This window comes from Microcebus murinus, chromosome 2 (genome assembly GCF_040939455.1).
Source record: "Microcebus murinus isolate Inina chromosome 2, M.murinus_Inina_mat1.0, whole genome shotgun sequence".
NCBI classification, from domain to species: Eukaryota; Metazoa; Chordata; class Mammalia; order Primates; family Cheirogaleidae; genus Microcebus; species Microcebus murinus.
This window is the reverse complement of record NC_134105.1, coordinates 17811240-17830288: the sequence shown is the minus strand read 5'-3', so window position 1 is coordinate 17830288 and position 19049 is coordinate 17811240. Positions and strand designations below refer to the sequence as shown.

Below are 19049 nucleotides of genomic sequence, written 5' to 3'. Positions count from 1 at the left end.
ACTGTGAGGAACTTAGCCAACATTTCATTTCATTTTCCATCCACAGAATCACTCTCTCTCAAGACTCACAAAATTCAGTCTTGAGCCCATAGCCCCTGCTATAGTTTGAATATGTCTGTCCCCAAAAGTTCATGTGTGGAAACTTTTTTTTTTTTTGAGACAGAGTCTCACTCTGTTGCCTGGGCTAGAGTGCTGTGGTGTCAGCCTAGCCCACAGCAACTTCAAACTCCTGGGCTCAAGGGATCCTATTGCCTCAGCCTCCTGAGTAGCTGGGACTACACAGGTACACACCACCATGCCCGGCTTTTTTACTTATTTATTTATATATATATATATATTTTTTTTCAGTTGTCCAGCTAATTTCTTTCTATTATTTTAGTAGAGATGGGGTCTCGCTATTGCTCAGGCTGGTCTCGAACTCCTGAGCTCAAACAATCCACCCACCTCAGCCTCCCAGAGTGCTAGGATTACAGGCGTGAGCCACCGTGCCTGGCCCAGCCCACGTGTGGAAACTTAATTACCAATGTAACAGTATTAAAAGGTGAAACCTTAAGAGGTTACTGGGTCATAAGCCTCATGAATGGATTAGCGAGAGTGAGTTAGTTCTCACAAAAGTGGGTTGTTGTAAAAGCGAGCTTGACTCACTCTTGTGGTCTTGTTTTGCAAGTGCTTTCTTGCCCTTCTACCTTTCCACCATGTTATGACGCAGTATGAAAGCCCTCACCAGAAGCTGCCACCATGCTCTTAGACTTTCCAGCTTCCAGAACTGTAAACCAAATAAACTTTTCTTTATAAATTACCCAGTCTCAGGTAATCTGTTATAGCAACAGAAAACAAACTAAGACAACCCCCCAAATAATGCCAAAACCAAAGCCAAGGAAAAAAGTGCAAACTGACCCAAAAGAATGAGTTTTTTTCTAATTTTCTATAGACAACAGACTATGCACACTAGAAAATTAAGGTGAGGTCTTTGTCAGCAACTCTCACTTGTCTATTGAGTTTATTTATTTATATTAAGGAAAATGCCTGATTCTGATAAACTGTGTTATAAAAAGTCAAGTTAAACCTTAAGTTTGGTTTGCATTTTAGAAAACAGTTACTTGGGAGGCTAAGGTGGGAGGATCACTTGAGCCCAGGAGTTTGAGGCTGTAGTGTGCAATGATCATGCCTGTAAATAGCCACTGCACTCCAGCCCTGGGCAACATAGTGAGATTTTGTCTCTTTAAAAAAATGTTAGTGTATGTGATGTGTGATTTCTATTTACCTTAGTTTACAGTTCCCAATATCAATGGGTTTTTGCCACTCTAAGGATATAGTTCTAAGTCTCTTTTCTCCTCAACCACATTCTCTGTACCTTACTCCTTCCTCCCTGCAAAACAACATATTCTTTCTAATTATCTTCCTTTCACGATAAAGGCAATTCAGCTATTGCTCAATCTCAATCACTTCTGTCTACATCCTGTACTGGTTTATAACAATTTCAGTTTTTAGCAAAGAGCTGAAAACATCTGCGTTATTTATTTATTTATTTACTTATTGATTTATTTATTTATGAATGACAGAGTCTCATTTTGTTGCCTGGGCTAGAGTGAGTGCTGTGGCGTCAGCCTAGCTCATAGCAACTTCAAACTCCTGGGTTCATGCAATCCTCCTGCCTCAGCCTCCTGCGTAGCTGGGACTACAGGCATGCGCCACCATGCCTGGCTAATTTTTTCTATATATATTAGTTGGCCAATTAATTTCTTTCTATTTATAGTAGAGATGGGGTCTCACTCTTGCTCAGGCTAGTTTCGACCTTGAGTAATCCGCCTGCCTTGGCCTCCCAGAGTGCTAGGATTATAGTATCTGAGCTCTTTAGTACCGACCTCTACTCTGTCCCTTAAGAATCTTCAAGGTAAAACAACTTAGTGAAGGGTGGAATCAAAAGAAAGCCTATTCGGCCGGGCGCGGTGGCTCACGCCTGTAATCCTAGCTCTCTGGGAGGCCGAGGCGGGCGGATTGCTCGAGGTCGGGAGTTCAAAACCAGCCTGAGCAAGAGCGAGACCCCGTCTCTACTATAAATAGAAAGAAACTAATTGGCCAACTAATATATATAGAAAAAATTAGCCGGGCATGGTGGTGCATGCCTGTAGTCCCAGCTACTTGGGAGGCTGAGACAGAAGGATCGCTTGAGCCCAGGAGTCTGAGGTTGCTGTGAGCTAGGCTGACGCCACGGCACTCACTCTAGCCTAGGCAACAAAGTGAGACTCTGTCTCAAAAAAAAAAAAAAAAGAAAGCCTATTCAATTAAAGATACAACAATAAACTATATGTTTTTTTTTTTTTTTTTTACCAGTCATAAGGGTTCTTGTTAACTAGGCTCCAAGCTAGAATCATGAACAAACTGGGCAAGGGTTAAGATTAAGATAAAGATCATGGTATATAACAAACATAGCAGAAAAGGGACCTAGGTTCCTTTAAAAAACAAAACAAGAAACATTCCAGATCTGTGGGCCATGTATCACCACCTGAGCTCTGCCGCCTCTCCCCCAAGACCCTGGAAAAATTATCTTCCATGAAACTAGTCCCTTGTGCCAGAAAGGTTGGGGACTGCTATTTTAGGCCAATGGCTTTGGCCCCTATCTCAAGGTTACTACTATTTTAAAAGAATGCACTAGAAAGGAAAAACATATATATTTCCCTAAAGGAATAAAAAACACAGAGTCACACATACAATATACATAACAATGTAAATGAATTAAATACAGTCTTGTCAATTCAATAGAGGGAAAAATATAGACCACTGACTATAAAAAACCTACTACTTAATCAAAACGAAAAGGTTCCATGACTATACATGTAGACAAAACCTTAAGAAGTCAAAATTAAATTGACAGTAACATCTTTTAATAATAAAGTAATGGATGGCAGGGTGCGGTGGCTCACGCCTGTAATCCTAGCACTCTGGGAGGCCGAGGCAGGCAGATTGTTCGAGATCAGGAGTTCGAAACCAGCCTGAGCAAGAGCGAGACCCCGTCTCTACTATAAATAGAAATAAATTAATTGGCCAACTAATATATATAGAAAAAATTAGCCGGGCATGGTGGTACATGCCTATAGTCCCAGCTACTTGGGAGGCTGAGGCAGTAGGATTGCTTGAGCTCAGGAGTTTGAGGTTGCTGTGAGCTAGGCTGACGCCACGACACTCACTCTAGCCTGGGCAACAAAGCGAGACTCTTTCTCAAATAATAATAATAATAAAGTAATGGAAAAGAATACTACACAGTCGGGAGACCAGAATCTGCTAATTAGTTGTGTGATTTTAGGCAAATTACTTAACCTGTTAGGGAATTTTGTCTTCTGCCAGTGAAAAAGAACAGAATTAAGTGATTTTTAAAGACCTGTGTACTTCAAAATCTATGACTCAATTCTACCTTTGTATTTACTGAGCACACACAGCTGTTAGACTATTAAAACAAATGCTAGGTGTCGAGGAATCAGTACTAGTAGATGTGGGTTTTTTTCCTTTTCATTCCCCTTTTATTTTTCCAAACATTTTTATCCTTTTTTTGAGACAAGTTCTTGCTATGTTGCCCAGGCTGGACTCCTAGGTTCAAGTGATCCTCCTGCCTCAGCTGTTCAGGTAGCTGGAATCATGGGCACCCACAATCGTGCTCAGCTTATTCTTTTTTTTTTAAAAAAAAAACAACTTTATTGAGATAAAATTTACTATCATACAATTCACCTGCTTGATGTGTACAATTCAATGGTTTTTAGTATATTTACAGAGTTCTGTAATTAACATTATAATCAATTTTACAACATTATCATCATTCCAAAAAGAAACCTCTTACCCTTTGGCACTCATGCTCCATTTCCCCCAACTTCTCCAACCCTAGAAACTACTAATTTACTTTCTGTTCCTGTAGATTCACCTATTCTGGGCATTTCACATAAAGGGAATGATGCAATATGTGGCCTTTTGTATCTGGCTTTTTTTTACTTAGCATGTGTTTTTAAGGTAGCATGTATCAGCTGGACACAGGGTGTGTGCTTGTAATTCCAGCCATTTGAGAGGAAGAAATAGGAGGATTGCTTGAATCCAGAGTTCAAGACCAGCCTGGGCTACACAGCAAGACATCTCAAAAAACAAATTAAAAAAAGAAAAAAGGTAGCATGTATCAGTACTTCATTTCTTTTTATTGCAGGAGAATATTCTATTGTATGTGAATATACTACATTTTATTCATCTTTTTTTTTTATTTTGGCATATTATGGGGTACAAATTTTAAGGTTTCAATAAACATCTTTTCATCAGTTGTGGACTTTTGGGTTGTTTTTGGCTAGCTGGCTAACCACTTTTTGGCTATTATGAATAATGCTGCTATGAGAATTTGTGTACAAGGTTTTATGTTGGTGTATGTTTTCATTTCTCCTGGGTATATACCTAGGAGTAGAACTATTAGGTCATAAGGTAGCTTTATGTTTAACCCTTTGAGGAATTGCTAAACTGTTTTCCAATGCACCTGCAACATTTTACATCCACACAGGCAATGTATAAAGGCTGCCATTTCTCTATGTTCTCATTAATACGTTATTATCTTTTTGATTATAGGCCATCCCTAGGGCCTGTGGAGTAAAATATGCTTTTAAATGATAACATCTAATAAAGTACTGAAGTGACTAGTTTTGTGACTTTAATCAACTCATTCAATCACTTTTAAATTTACCCTTCTCATCTGTAAGATGGAAATAATAAAATATTTTGTAGGGTTCTTAACAGCTTTTTTTTTTTTTTTTTTGAGACAGAATCTCGCTTTGTCGCCCAGGCTAGAGTGAGTGCCGTGGCGTCAGCCTAGCTCACAGCAACCTCAAACTCCTGGGCTCAAGCGATCCTACTGCCTCTGCCTCCCGAGTAGCTGGGACTACAGGCATGTGCCACCATGCCCGGCTAATTTTTTCTATATATATTAGTTGGCCAATTAATTTATTTCTATTTATAGTACAGACGGGGTCTCGCTCTTGCTCAGGCTGGTTTCGAACTCCTGACCTCGAGCAATCCACCCGCCTCGGCCTCCCAGAGTGCTAGGATTACAGGCGTGAGCCACCGAGCCCGGCCTAGCTTTTTTTTTTTTTTTTTGAGACAGAATCTGGCTCTATTGCCTGGGCTAGAGTGCTGTGGTGTCAGCCTAGCTCACAGCAACCTCAAACTCCTGGGCTCAAGCAATCCTGCTGCCTCAGCCTCCCGAGTAGCTGGGACTACAGGCATGTGCCACCATGCCTGGCTAATTTTTCTACATATTTTTAGTTGGCCAATTAATTTCTTTCTAGTTTTTAGTAAAGACGGGGTCTCACTCTTGCTCAGGCTGGTTTCAAACTCCTGACCTTGAGGGATCTGCCCACCTCACCTCCCAGAGTGTAGGATTACAGGCGTGAGGCACCGCACCCAGCCCCTTAACAGCTTTAATGAAATAATATAGAACAAATTTACCTATCACAAAGCATATAAGAAATAGTATTAATTATTATCATTAGGTCCTCTGCCTTCTAGGAACTCACCATCTAAATGGAAAAACAAAATACCCATATAAAAGCCTGGCAGTTGTTACTTAATTTAAATGCACAAACAAGTGGCAGAGATAATAAAAATAAAATATTGTAAAAAGGAAGGCCATCAATAATAAGTGGAAGGGATGGGAAAAGTTTTGTGAAACACTTTGCTAGGATCTTGAATGGTAAGTAAAATCAACACAGCTAGGAGCAAGAAGAGGTAGGAATAGCACAAATGGGCCCAGATTAAAGAAGGAAAAAAAGAGCCCAGGTATCCAAAACCCCAAAAAACTGGCCTGTACTTTCATAGCATAGTAAGACAAGAGACTTGGTGACAGCAAGAAACATGTTTGAATAAGTGGATTAGGGACAGATCACAGAAGAACTGAGGCCTCTGCACTTTAACCCTCAAGTTATAGGAATAATTGAAGATTTATAGGAAAGGGAAACTATAAAATTAGGCTCTTAGCAACATTAATCTGGCAGCAGAGAGAAAGACTTGAGGCCAGTTAACCTATTAGAAAATTGTCTCAGATAGGATAAACAAGTGGAAATTGAGATGAAGGGACCAGAAGTAAGAAGTACATGGTAATAAGAATCAAAGCAGACTCTAATGAATAGACTGACATTATGAATATTCTGGAAATGACACAATCTGGAAATGAAAACACACCTAGAATACAACCTGAAAATGACTACACATATGGTTAATCACATCATTAATCCAAACTTACCCTCTGCAATGTCTGAACATGATGTGCCAATGGCTGTGTCCCCACTGTCAGCTACACTTGAACAGTGGCTGAAGCGGCTCCGAAAGGCCTCCGAGATAACCGGCGTCTGCCACTCAGTCCCCAGAGAACTGCCCTTCTGAATCACACTGGAACCTGAAACAAGTGGCATTTCCTGCCTTTACTGTTAATCAGCTGATGTAACCCCATTTTTAAAAAATGATACCATTTTTAAAAAATCACTTAAACCTATGGGAGAATAATAGTACTCCACCCCTTTTTCTCTCTTGTACCTATTTCAGCTCCTCTGAGCTAATTAATTTTAAGTGGAAATAGCATGAAAGGTGAGAATATGCAAAGACAGAAATAAGACTAACTATGAATCCAGGGGCACTGGGACCAAAAACAATCATATTTAATAGCAGCAACCATTTACTGAGGCCACAACACTTTACAACATAATGAATGTTGCCTACCTTACCACCCTTATTTTATTTACAGAGGGGAGAGCTGATATTTGAACCCAGGTCTTTCTGATTCCAACACTCACATTTCTTCTTACAGTTTCTCATGCAGCTTTTGGCATTTTGGGCATGACAGTTCTTCAGTGTGTAATCTATATACTACAGAATGATTTGGCACCCCCGGTTCCCACCCACTAATGCCAGCAGCAACCCTCAATCAATTCCACCATCATTGTGAAACCAGAAAAATTCCCATGTAGTTCCAAATGATCCCTAGGGCACCAGCCAGTCTAGGCGCTTGTTGAAAACCATTGCTTCACTGAACCAGGGTACCCTCAATGGGTGAATCTAGATCAAGGTGAGTTTTGAAAGTCAATCTGAAGAGCTTAAGTCTTTATCTTGAGAGCAATGCAAAGAAACCACTAAAATTTCTGAGAAGGTAAGACCAAAAAAAAGACTAATGAGATTTGACTTTAAAGCTTGCTATTTGAGAGCAGGTAGGAAGGAGGTGTTCAGTAAATACTTATTCACTAACATACTAGCAAAGATGTAAATTCAAATTATTTTTTAAAAACCACTGTAAGTTTTCTAAGTTGTGTCTGATGATCCATGTAAACCAAGGGAGAAAAAAAGGTAATTGTAGCTACTTATCCTCCACTTAACTTGAAGTGTCAAGTTCAAATCAGAAAATACAGTTCTACAGACTCTTTGATCTAACTGGAGGAAAATGATATGTGAACACAAATTGCCTTACTCCTTTCTTCCAACTTCAGTGCCTCTCTTGTCTTTTTAACCTACTTTCACCTCTTTTTTGCTACTCTTACTTCTGCTTTCTCTTGAAGACAACATAAATTTCCTCAAAGATTCCTTCTATTCTTTGGGTCAAAGGGGACTGCCCGATTTGAAAGAATTTGCCCAATCTATGTAGACTCAGTAATCTGCAATAATTGTTAACAGAAGACATAAGCGACAATCAGAGTTTCTGAGTACATGAGATTAAACCAATGTTACTATACCAAGTTGGTGTAATTCTAGCTAGAAGCAAGGAAATTTGACCTCTTGGTGAGTCTACACAGCTTTATCTCTCTAGTCAGTGTAAAATTTGCCAGGCCTTTTTGAAATAGTTAAGATTGAGGTCTTTTACCATTTTCCTAGCCTTCTGGAATCTACTCCCTGTTACTACTATTCTTCTTCCATTCTTTACCACTACCACTTTTCCGTCCACCTGCTCCACACTCCACATAAATTCTAGATATTTGTTAAACTAAAAATGTGTTTTGCTATATTTATAGAGGCTTATACTTATTTCAAAATTCAAGTTTGAAAGCTGATTTTTTTTTGTTATATTGCATGTCCTATCAGTAGCAACCTTATCAAATATTAAGACCATTATTATCCCCCTCCTCACTACTGCACTTGACTAGTCTTAAAAAAAAAAAAAGAAGACCATTATTAATCTGAATGAGACAATAATAAAAAGAGAAAAGGCTATCAGAAGGCAGTGAGCTTTGTTAAGAATGGCTACATTCCAAAAACTTGCATTATATAAATAATCATCATAGAAACTATATAATCCTGGCCAGGCGTGGTTGCTCACGCCTGTAGTCCTAGCACTCTGGGAGGCCGAGGCGGGTGGACCACTCAAGGTCAGGAGTTTGAAAACAGCCTGAGCAAGAGTGAGACCTCGTCTCTACTAAAAATAGAAAGAAATTAGCTGGACAACTAAAAAATATATAGAGAAAAAATTAGCCAGGCGTGGTGGTGCATGCCTATAGTCCCAGCTACTCGGGAGGCTGAGGCAGCAGGATCGCTTGAGCCCAGGAGTTTGAGGTTGCTGTGAGCTAGGTTGATGCCATGGTACTCTAGCCAGGTCAACAGAGTGACACTCTGCCTCAAAAAAAAAAAAAGAAACTATACAATCCTAAAACAGTATTTGGCCCATAGCAGATGTTCAATAAATATTTGCTGAATGAATCTTGAATTGATTCAATCAATGTTTATACTAGTGCCCACTGAATGCAAGGCAGTGTGCATAGGAAAATACACCAAATGTCTATCATGAGTAAGGCACTATGGGATTTTTAAGTTAAATAAAACATATCCTTAGTTGCATATAATGTGGCCTCTTCTTTATAAATATTCCAGAATTCAAAAATTCATTTTCCTAAAATATTACTTCCTATTTGAAAAATATCTACTTAATATGCCTATGCAGTGTGTATGTGCTTGCGTGTGTGTATGTGCTGAATATATAGTTGGCCTTTCACAAACATGGATTCAACACAAATGAATCCAACCAATCTCAGATCAAAAATATTAGGAAAAAAACTGCATCTGTACTGAATATGGACAGACTTGTTTTTGTCATTATTCTCTAAACAACATAGTATAGTATAACAATTACATATATAACATTTACAATGCATTAGGTATTATAAGTAATCTAGAGATGTTTTAAAGTATATGGGAAGATATGCATAGGTTATGTGCAAATACTACCCCATTTTGTATCAGGGACTTAAGCATTCTCAGATTTTGGTATCTGCAGGAAGTCTTGGAACCAATTCCCCATGGATACTGAGGACGACTACATATACTTAATATATCGACTTGGTATGTATACTGAGCTTTCAAAAACTTGTTAATCCATTCTAGAGATAAATTCCCAAGTCTCTAGTGACAACCCAATCGAGACTGTTGGCATCCAAAAAGAATTCCCATCTTTGTGGGCCAGCAGATACTGACCCACCCAGAGGACAAAGACAACACAGAACAGTATTTTATGCTGTGTTTTTCTGATTTCGAATGGAACTATGTTCCAAAGTCATTCTGTTTCAATCCTTTATGTGTCCTCCCCTGTCAATCCTGTGGTCTTATGGAAAGCCATGTAAGACCTGAGATAAATATCTGCTCCCTCAGAGAGACCTGTTTTTATATTCAACATAGCCCCGTGTTATTTTTGTTCTTTTACTACCAGCATTTCAGTGAATGCTTGTTTGCTCAGTATTTTCCTTAAAGAATATAAAGTAACAGAACAAAGGTCAGAATTCAACCCAGAAAACTTTGACTATTCAACTACTCACCTGGTGAAGTTGCATGAGAAATCCTCTCAGCAGGGTATTTCTCCTGCATGGCCATCACGGTTATCTGAGCCAACTGCAGAATGAAGAAATAACCATATGCACTTATAATCCATATTAAAAAAAATGAAGGAATAACCAGTCAGATCTCCCCAGTATCTTTAATTCCCTGTAACTGAAAGTACCAGTCAGACCTCTCCCTGTATCTTTTTTTTTTTTGAGACAGAGTCTCAATCTGTTGCCCGGGCTAGAGTGAGTGCCATGGCGTCAGCCTAGCTCACAGCAACCTCAAACTCCTGAGCTCAAACAATCCTGCTGCCTCAGCCTCCCGAGTCGCTGGGACTACAGGCATGCACCACCATGCCTGGCTAATTTTTTCTATATGTGAGTTGGCCAATTAATTTCTTTCTATTTATAGTAGAGACAGGGTCTCTCTTGCTCTGGCTGGTTTCGAACTCCTGACTTCGAGCAATTCGCCTGCCTTGGCCTCCCAGAGTGCTAGGATTACAGGCGTGAGCCACCGAGCCCAGCCTGTATCTTTAATTCCATTTAACTGAAACTGTCAAAACCATATAGAATATTCAAGTATTCCACATGTTTTACTTCTAAGGATATTTCAAAAGGCAAAGCAACTCCCAACATTTTGCCCCACTTCTTTCCCTAAACCAACCTAGAATCAAACAGAGATGCTCAATACAGATCCCATAAGGTCCCAGAACTCCTCCAATTGTTACAACACTAAAAAATATTACCTTTTTAAAATTATTTATTTATTTATTTTTGAGACAGTCTAACTCTGTCACCTGGGCTAAAGTGCTGTGGCGTCAGCCTAGCTCACAGCAACCTCAAACTCCTGGGCTCAAGCAATCCTCCTGCCTTAGCCTCCCAAGTAGCTAGGACTACAGGCATGCGCTACCATGCCCGTAGCCATACCAGGCATGGCTAATATTTTATATATAAAGTTTTTAGTTGTCCAACTAATTTCTTTCTACTTTTAGTAGAGACGGGGTCTTGCTCTTGCTCAGGCTGGTCTCAAACTCCTGACCTTGAGCGATCCTCCCACCTAGGCCTCCAGAGTGCTAGAATTACAGGCATGAGCCACCGCGTCTGGCCAAAAATATTACTTTTAATTAACAAACTTTGCCATGAATCTCCTTAGTCATGGGGACATGATGAGAAGATGGGGTAGAGAAAGAACTAAAGAACCAAAGCCTGGCACAGTGGCACATGCCTGTAGTTCCAGCTACTCTGGAGGCTGAGGCAGGAGGATCACTTAAGCCTAGGAGTTTGAGACAAGCCTGGGTGATACAGTGAAACCTTGTCTTAAAAAAGAAAGAAACAACTAAAGAATCAAACCAGCAGTGATGTATTATAGCCTCAATTATGATTAACATAAAACAAATTCCTCAATTCTTCCAGTAATGAAAGTTAGTCATATAATACAGAGATGGACAGAACTTGTGGTCATAAGGGGAACCCCAATCCTTAGCTGGGAACAAGAGGTTTTCTCCCCATTTCCTGACCCCTTAAAAAATTTATATTTACAGTACTCTAGGGGTAGGTGCTGAGAATTCAGCAAAAGTATATCTGAAGTCTAAACAAACACATTTGAATACATTAAACTTTTTTTTTTTTTTGAGATGGAGTCTTGCTCTGTTGCCTGGGCTAGAGTGCCATGGTGTCAGCCTAGCTCACAGCAACCTTGAACTCCTGGGCTCAAGCAATCCTTCTGCCTTACCCTCCTGAATAGCTGGGACTACAGGCATACGCCACCATGCTCGGCTAATTTTTTCTATATATTTTTAGTTGTCCGGCTAATTTCTTTCTATTTTTAGTAGAAATGGGGTCTGGCTCTTGCTCAGGCTCGTCTTCAAATTCCTGACCTAGAGCCATCCTCTCACCTCAGCCTTCCAGAGTGCTAGGATTATAGGTGTGAGCCACCACGCTCAACCTGAATACATTAAACTTTTAGTTAGCAATTTATTAGCTGTGTAACCTTGGGCAAATTTCTTAATATCTCTGTGCCTCAGTTTCTCCATATAAAAAGGAGGATAAAGACATGACCTAATTCTTTTATGATTAACTTACAACAGTGCCTGATACATACTAAATGCTTAATTAATGTTTTTATTATGATTACTTGGCAGTTCATGTCAATACAAGTGGCACAGTACAGTTCCTGGAAGATAAAAAAAAATATGAATTTAGAAACTTTGAACTTACAAGAGCCCCAAAAGAGTTGGGGACAATTCACAGAACACAATTCTTTGAGGTGAAAAACAACTCTGCAGGGGAAAAAGGGTTACATGGTACTATTTCTCTAATGCACTTTGGTGGCCTCTACAATATTCTCTTAGTAACAATCCAAACCCTCCCTAATTCACTGCTTCTAAAACAGAAATGGTATCATCTTCCAAAATCCCAGTTCTTCACATACTGGGTGAGAGAAGCTTTGTTCAGTAATAAAAGCTTCAATTTATGGCTAGTATCATTCAGTGAGTTAATGATGACACAGAAAGATTAGATTATCTACCTACTAGTGATTTCCTTTACTGTCAACATCAAATCCTCTTCTTCATCCCTTTCTTTAAAGGATAACAAAATGGTAGGCCCATTCTGAGATTTTTCTAAATTCAGATGAGTTGAAAATAAGGTGAAGAAACGAGAACTCCCAGCTAAATACAGAGTTAGTCTTGACTCAGCAATTCCACTCTTAATGTATAAATCCAAGAGAAATGAAGGCTGGGTATGGTGGCTCACCTGTGATCCTAGCACTCTGGGAAGCCAAGGAGGGAGGATCGCTTGAAGTCAGGAGTTTGAGACCAACCTGAACAAGTGCAAGACTCCATCTCTACTAAAAACAGAAAAAATTAGCCAGGCATGGTGGCACATGCCTGTAGTCCCAGCTACTCAGGAGGCTGAAGCAGGAGGATCACTTGAGCCCAGGAGTTTTGAGGTTGCTGTGAGTTAGGCTGACACCACCACCACACTCTAGCCCCTGTGAGAGAGCAAGACTCTGTCTCAAAAAAAAAAAAAAAAACAGAAAGAAAAAAAGGAAATGAAAAAAACATATGTTTACCCAAAAACTTGGTACACGAATGTTCATAGCAGCTTTATTTACAATAGCCAAAAAAGTGGAAACACCCAAATGTCCATCAACTGATGACTGGATAAATAAAATGTGGTATATCCATATTCGGCAATAAAAAGAATGAAGTACTGATACATGCTACAACATGGATAAACACTGAAAACATTATGCTAAGTGAAATCAAACACAGAAGGCTTGATCCCATTTATACAAAACATCATAATAAGCAAATCCATTGAACAAATTAGTGATTCCAAGAGGCTGGGGCAGAGAAGGTAAGAAAATAGGGAACACTGCTAACCTGGAGCTTCTTTTCAGGGTGATCAAAATGTTCTGCAATTAGACAGTGGTGATGGCCACACAACCTTGTGAATATACTAAAAATCACTGAATTATATACAAATAAAATTGAATTTTATGGCATATGAATTATATCTCAATTTTTAGAAAAGAACTCCCATAATACAAAACAAATCATTTTGATTTTTTCCTACTAAGTTCAGAATTAGATGAGCTACTGGTAGAAATTTTTAGGACCACTGAAGGAGACAGAAATTTCCTGGGATAAAAGTGAGAGAAATGAATGTACAAGAAGCAACACAAAGAACCAATCATACAGCCAAGAAAGGAAGGAATAAATGGAGGCAGATGGGGGGGGGGGACACCCAACATGGTTGGTTTCTGTCTTCAAAACCCTTTAAACTGCAGAAATATTCATTCATTCCTCAATCTAACATGAACTCAGCACTTACTACCCATTAAAGATTATGCTAAAGATTTTTTAGGCATCATATCTCATGTTTAGTGCTCACATCAACCCTATGAGGCAGTTATTAGTATCCTCATTTTATGGATGAGAAAATAAAAATTTGGAGTAGTGAAGGTCATACAGCCAGGAAAAGGCTTCAAAGCCAGGACTGTGCTCCAATGATATAGGAGTCTAGTCATCATTCTACGTGACAAAACACAGAGAAATCAAGGAAGGCACAAGTTGGAGTTTTTGCCTCAGACAGCCAGAGCTGCAAGCCTCAAGGCAGTTAGGAGCAGCTCAAGGAGTCAAGGGACAGCTCATATAATTTCTTCACTTTGCCCCTGGTCATCATTCAGGCTCTATTTCCCAAGTTGCTATCCTCCAAGAATTAGATTCTGACTGTTTCATTTATAAAATTACAATCTTAGTAAGGAATATCACAGTTGGCAGCTGTTGAGATAACCACATCAAGACAGGAGAGGATTTGAGGGGATTCATAGACAGCTGACAGACACATTAGGAATCTCTCTCCATCACACTATTTTCACAGCCTTGATCATTCATTAAATCAGACCTTGTGAAAGACAAGAAGTTGCCTTTAAAAAGAACAAGTCCTGAGACATACAAAACCACCAGACCATGCATTATAAAGCACACAGACCTAAAGGGCAAGTAATGAGGCCTAGTTACCTTAATCATCCTTGTCTCACCACTCCTCCCTACCTAAACACAGTATCCAATTCATCAACCATAACTTACTGAGTGCCTACTAATATTTGCCTGGATCTGTGCCATGTGCTGGAAGTATATTCGTGTAAAAGACACACATGGTTCTGATCTCCCTGGTTTACTGAGATGAAATGCTAAATACACTCTGTTGGATAAACTTGAACACACTAAATTTTCAGTTCATCCAAAGCACCAGACCCTTGCTAGAACAGGGTTCGTCAACCTTGGTACTACTGACATTTTGAGTGGGATGATTCTTTGTTGTGAGGGGCTGTCCCATACACTGTAGGTTGTGTGGCTGTATCCCTGGACTCTTCGCACTAGAGGTAGTAGCAAGCTCCGGAGTTGGGACTATCAAAGATGTCTCCTGACATCTCAAATGTCCACTGGGAGGCAAAATCGCCTGGCTGAGCAGCACTGGTCAGAGGCCCTCCTAAGTGCTCTGTCCCCCAACCTTAATTCTCTATACAACCTTCAAATCTCATCTCAAACTTAATTTCCTCAGGGAGGGCTCCCTGACCTCCTCAACTAGATCAGAGCCCTCTGTTTTGTGCTGTTTGTAAAATTTCTCCATCCTGCACTTACTGAGTGTTAATTACCCGCTTAACCTCTACTCTTCTCCCGGGACGGTGTGCTACGTGAGGGCAAGGAACGTGCTGCCCGCGTTTCCCTGGCACTGGCACAGGGCCCGGCATACAGGTAAAGCAACTGCTGTGGCGTTAATGACGGAGAAGAAAGCAAGGCAATGAGAGAGCGTAGGAGACCGGGACACGAGAGGGCGTGGGGGGAGGCACCGTCTTAGGAAGCAGAGGCGCAGTGGGTCCCGGGGGTGGGGGGGATGGGGGGGAAGGGGGGGTTAAAGCTCAGTCGCCAAGCGCATGCGCTTCGCGCTCCTCCCGCCCCTCATCGGAGGTAGGTCGTGAGTGTCCCCAGCTTTGCCCGGGCTACTGAAGGAGGAGGGGCAAGGTCTGTCACTCCCATGGGGGCCCCGAAGCGAGGAAAACTTACGGGGGCCTGAAAGCGGGCGGCGAAATTCCTCACTCGTGAGACACCAACTGGGGCCACAACGTCTGCGGTGGGCGGCTGCTCAGTTCCTCAGCCTGCCTAACGGCCGTTACACACCCGCCAGGCCGCGCGCCTCAGTGCGCGCGCCGTGCTGCCTCGCCCCTTCTGCCTTCTGACCAATCGGGAGTCGAGCCACGCCAGTCTCCCGCCCCTCTCTGCCTGCTTCTGATCAATCGAGAGTCGAGCCGTGCCGGTGTCCCGCCTCTGCACGCTGCCCTCCGGCAAGCCGGACGGATCTCTCTGCGCATGACCTCACCGCCACTTGGCGCCTTCTCCTCTGCTCCTTGCCGGGTCTTGCCTCTAGGTGGAGCCCTGCTCACTTAGCTCTGGAGCGGGCCGGCCCGCAGGGCTTGTGAAGATAGGAAAACTGGCGGCTGGGGCACGCGAGAATCCCACCAAATCTGTCTCACCCTCCTCCCATTCCACCACCCACCTTGCAGTCCTATCTGAAGCGGGGATCAGGTTTTGACCAGGAGTGAGGGTGTGGCTTGGGTCACTGACTTCTTAGGGTTAGGGGTCAGGGCTTTGTCTGGGTGGGAGTCAGTGGTCAGCCTGTGATCAGGGATTAGGTAAAGGATTGGTCTTGCTTCCTACCTAAACTTGGTACCAGGAAAAGGAAATGTTAAGTCCATTTGCATTAATATGTACTTGAAGAATCAGACTGGAAAATTGTTTCAAAGGAGGAACAAAGCCAAGAGCCAAAGGAATGAATGTTTGATAGTGAAATTCTAGGTTGCTGGAAACCTGACATGGGATGGAGAAGCATTATAAAGTTGTGTGGGGAAAAAAAGTTGTGTGATTTCTTAGCTTTTTAGAACCAGCCATAAAGAGAGTTCATTATTGGATCAAATTCACTCTAGAGTAAGGACCCTAAGTATGTCCCCCAAAGTTCAATCTCCTGCCCTCTTTTAACCTTTTAAGACAAAACTACAGAAGGCATAAAATAGCAGGTTTACTGGATAATGAACCTGAGTATGATATGAAATTAGGACCAGAAGCCTTTGTTAATAAGAATGTTAAGGCTTGGTGTCCCTAGCACTCTGGGAAGCTGAGGTGGGAAGATTGCTTGTGCTCAGGTGTTGGAGACCAGCCTGAGCAAGAGTGAGACTCAGTCTCTACTAAAAATAGAAAAAATTAGCGGGACATGGTGGTGTGTGCCTATAGTCCCAGTACTCGGGAGGCTGAGGCAGGAGAATCACTTGAACCCAGAAGTTTGAGATTGCAGTGAGCGAGGCTGGTGCCACAGCACTCTAGCCCTGGCAACAGAGCGAGAATCTATCTAAAAAAAAAAAAAAGATTGAGTGTCTTGACTGTTTCTTATTGGAGCAGCCTGCTCTCTACCATCTTTGAGAGCATAAAAGAAAAAAGAAAGAAGGAAAAAAAAGGGAAGAAAGTATTAAAAAAAAAAAAAGGCTGGGTGTCTAAATGAATAAATTTATGGACTGGTAGATATAAAGTTAAAAGTGTCAGTCAAAGTTGAAAGTTGAAAGACACTTGATGGCTTCTATTTCTTTTGTGAAAGGCATCAGTGAGGAGGGAGGGAACAGGGGCATGTAGAGGACTGAGAAAGATGGGAAAGATTTGAAGAGCTGATACAAAGAATAGAAGAGAAACCTGGCTGGAAACATAAGTGTTGAGATTTAAATTTACAAATACCAAACAGTACATTGGTATAGTTTCCTTCAATGGACATCTATAATTTAAAAGCAACACCATTATCTACTGCCAATTTTCAAATATGAGTGACTCATTTATAAACAAATATATATATATACATATATATTTTTTTCTTTGAGACAAGGTCTTGCTGTATTGTCCTGAGCTCAAGCCATCCTCCCACTTCAGCCTTACAAGTAGCTGTGACTACAGGTACATGCAACCATCCCCAGCTCATTTATATCTTTTAACAGAGACTTTGGCCCTAATTTCACATCATATTAACAACCAATATTTAGATATGAGATGTTCTTAAATCTTCAGTTACTTTATTATTTTTAAAAAGACTTGCTGCATATTCTAATAAAATATAACAAGGGAACTATCACTTGATGACTGAAAAAGGATTGGATTTGGCCAGATATGACCCACCCCAATTTATTCAAAGAACATGAGAAAATTAACTGCAACTTAGTTATAATTGTATAATTAGAGCTACAGTTTTCATAGGCATTAAGTATTGTCTAGGGGATTATTTTATAAGCATCTATGGCTTCTTTATTGTGCTCAACTAATTTGGTTCAAGTTCAATAGCTTCCTTGATAACTTGATTTTGTTTCATTCTTTTCTTTTTGAAATATTTGAGCATAATACAGTCAATATTTTGCCCTTATCCTTCAGGATAGCTATATATCTATATCTATATATAATCTATATCTCCATATATATATATACACATATATATATATATATATATATATATATATATATTCCCCCCCTACCTCCCTTCTTCTCTCAGGATATATTTTATTTATTTTTGTTTTATTTATTTATTTATTTTAGGATATCTTTTAAATAAGGGGAAGGGTTAATGCCTTTTCTAGCAGTGCTGTTTAAATAGTCTACTCCAGGCTGGGCGTGGTGGCTCACGCTTGTAATCCTAGCACTCTGGGAGGCCGAGGCGGGCGGATTGCTCAAGGTCAGGAGTTCAAAACCAGCCTGAGCAAGACCCTGTCTCTACTATAAAAATAGAAAGAAATTAATTGGCCAACTAATATATATATATAAAATTAGCCGGGCATGGTGGCGCGTGCCTGTAGTCCCAGCTACTTGGGAGGCTGAGGCAGTAGGATTGCTTGAGCCCAGGAGTTTGAGGTTGCTGTGAGCTAGGCTGACGCCATGGCACTCACTCTAGCCTGGGCAACAAGCGAGACTCTGTCTCAAAAACAAACAAACAAAAAATAAATAAATAAATAAATAGTCTACTCCAGACCTATAAAGTCAATATGAATTCCCAATGAAATGTAATTAATTAATTGTATGCTGATTTAATAAATGTGTGACTTTGACGTGCATGAAAAAATAATATGGGTTGGTCATTTGACCACATTTTTTTCAGGAACTGTTAAAACATTAAATGACAACAAAATGTCAGAAAATGAAATATTAAGACTGTTAAACTTAACTTTTATTATGTTGCTTGTGGCAACATTTATTCCCAGGAAATTAATTTCTAAAATGATCATGGACATCAATAAAAAATAGTATTTCAAAAACAAAGCAACAAAGAAAAGCAACAAGGCCTTCCTGTGGTTTTGTGAAATTCTCCCTCACTGGTAGGTACCACCTCTTCCAATTTATAAGGCCCGTCCTGCTTCCTGGACCACACTACCTATTGCCTGCACTCAACTGTCCACTGTTCTCTCTGTAAGATTAAAGACTGAGTCTTGTGTACTGTTGAATCCCCAGGGCCTAACACAGTACCAGGTACATAATAGAGTCCAACCTGTTTTTTAATGAGTATATGATAGCACAAACATTGCTGTCTGTATCCATCCTCTACTGGGAAGGGGGAGCTAATGAGCTCAGAAATAATTAAAGACAGGAGAAAGGTCTGATAATATTATATGGATACATGTATCCTCATTCTGAAATTGAATAATTATTGTCCATT

At 40.4% G+C, this 19049-nt stretch overlaps 1 protein-coding gene across 1 annotated transcript in view; it reads right to left on the bottom strand.

Annotated features, from left to right (window-relative positions):
• Positions 1-15523, bottom strand: part of CEP85 (centrosomal protein 85) — a 35351-nt gene extending 19828 nt beyond the window's left edge. Inside the window, exons 1-3 of the mRNA XM_012750534.3 lie at positions 15383-15523; positions 9807-9879; positions 6263-6415 (exon numbers count right to left, since the gene is read on the bottom strand). Coding sequence (XP_012605988.2) covers positions 6263-6415; positions 9807-9861 — 208 coding nt within the window. The 5' untranslated portion in view covers positions 9862-9879; positions 15383-15523. The remainder of the gene's footprint in view (positions 1-6262; positions 6416-9806; positions 9880-15382) is intronic.
• Positions 15524-19049: the final 3526 nt, after the last annotated feature.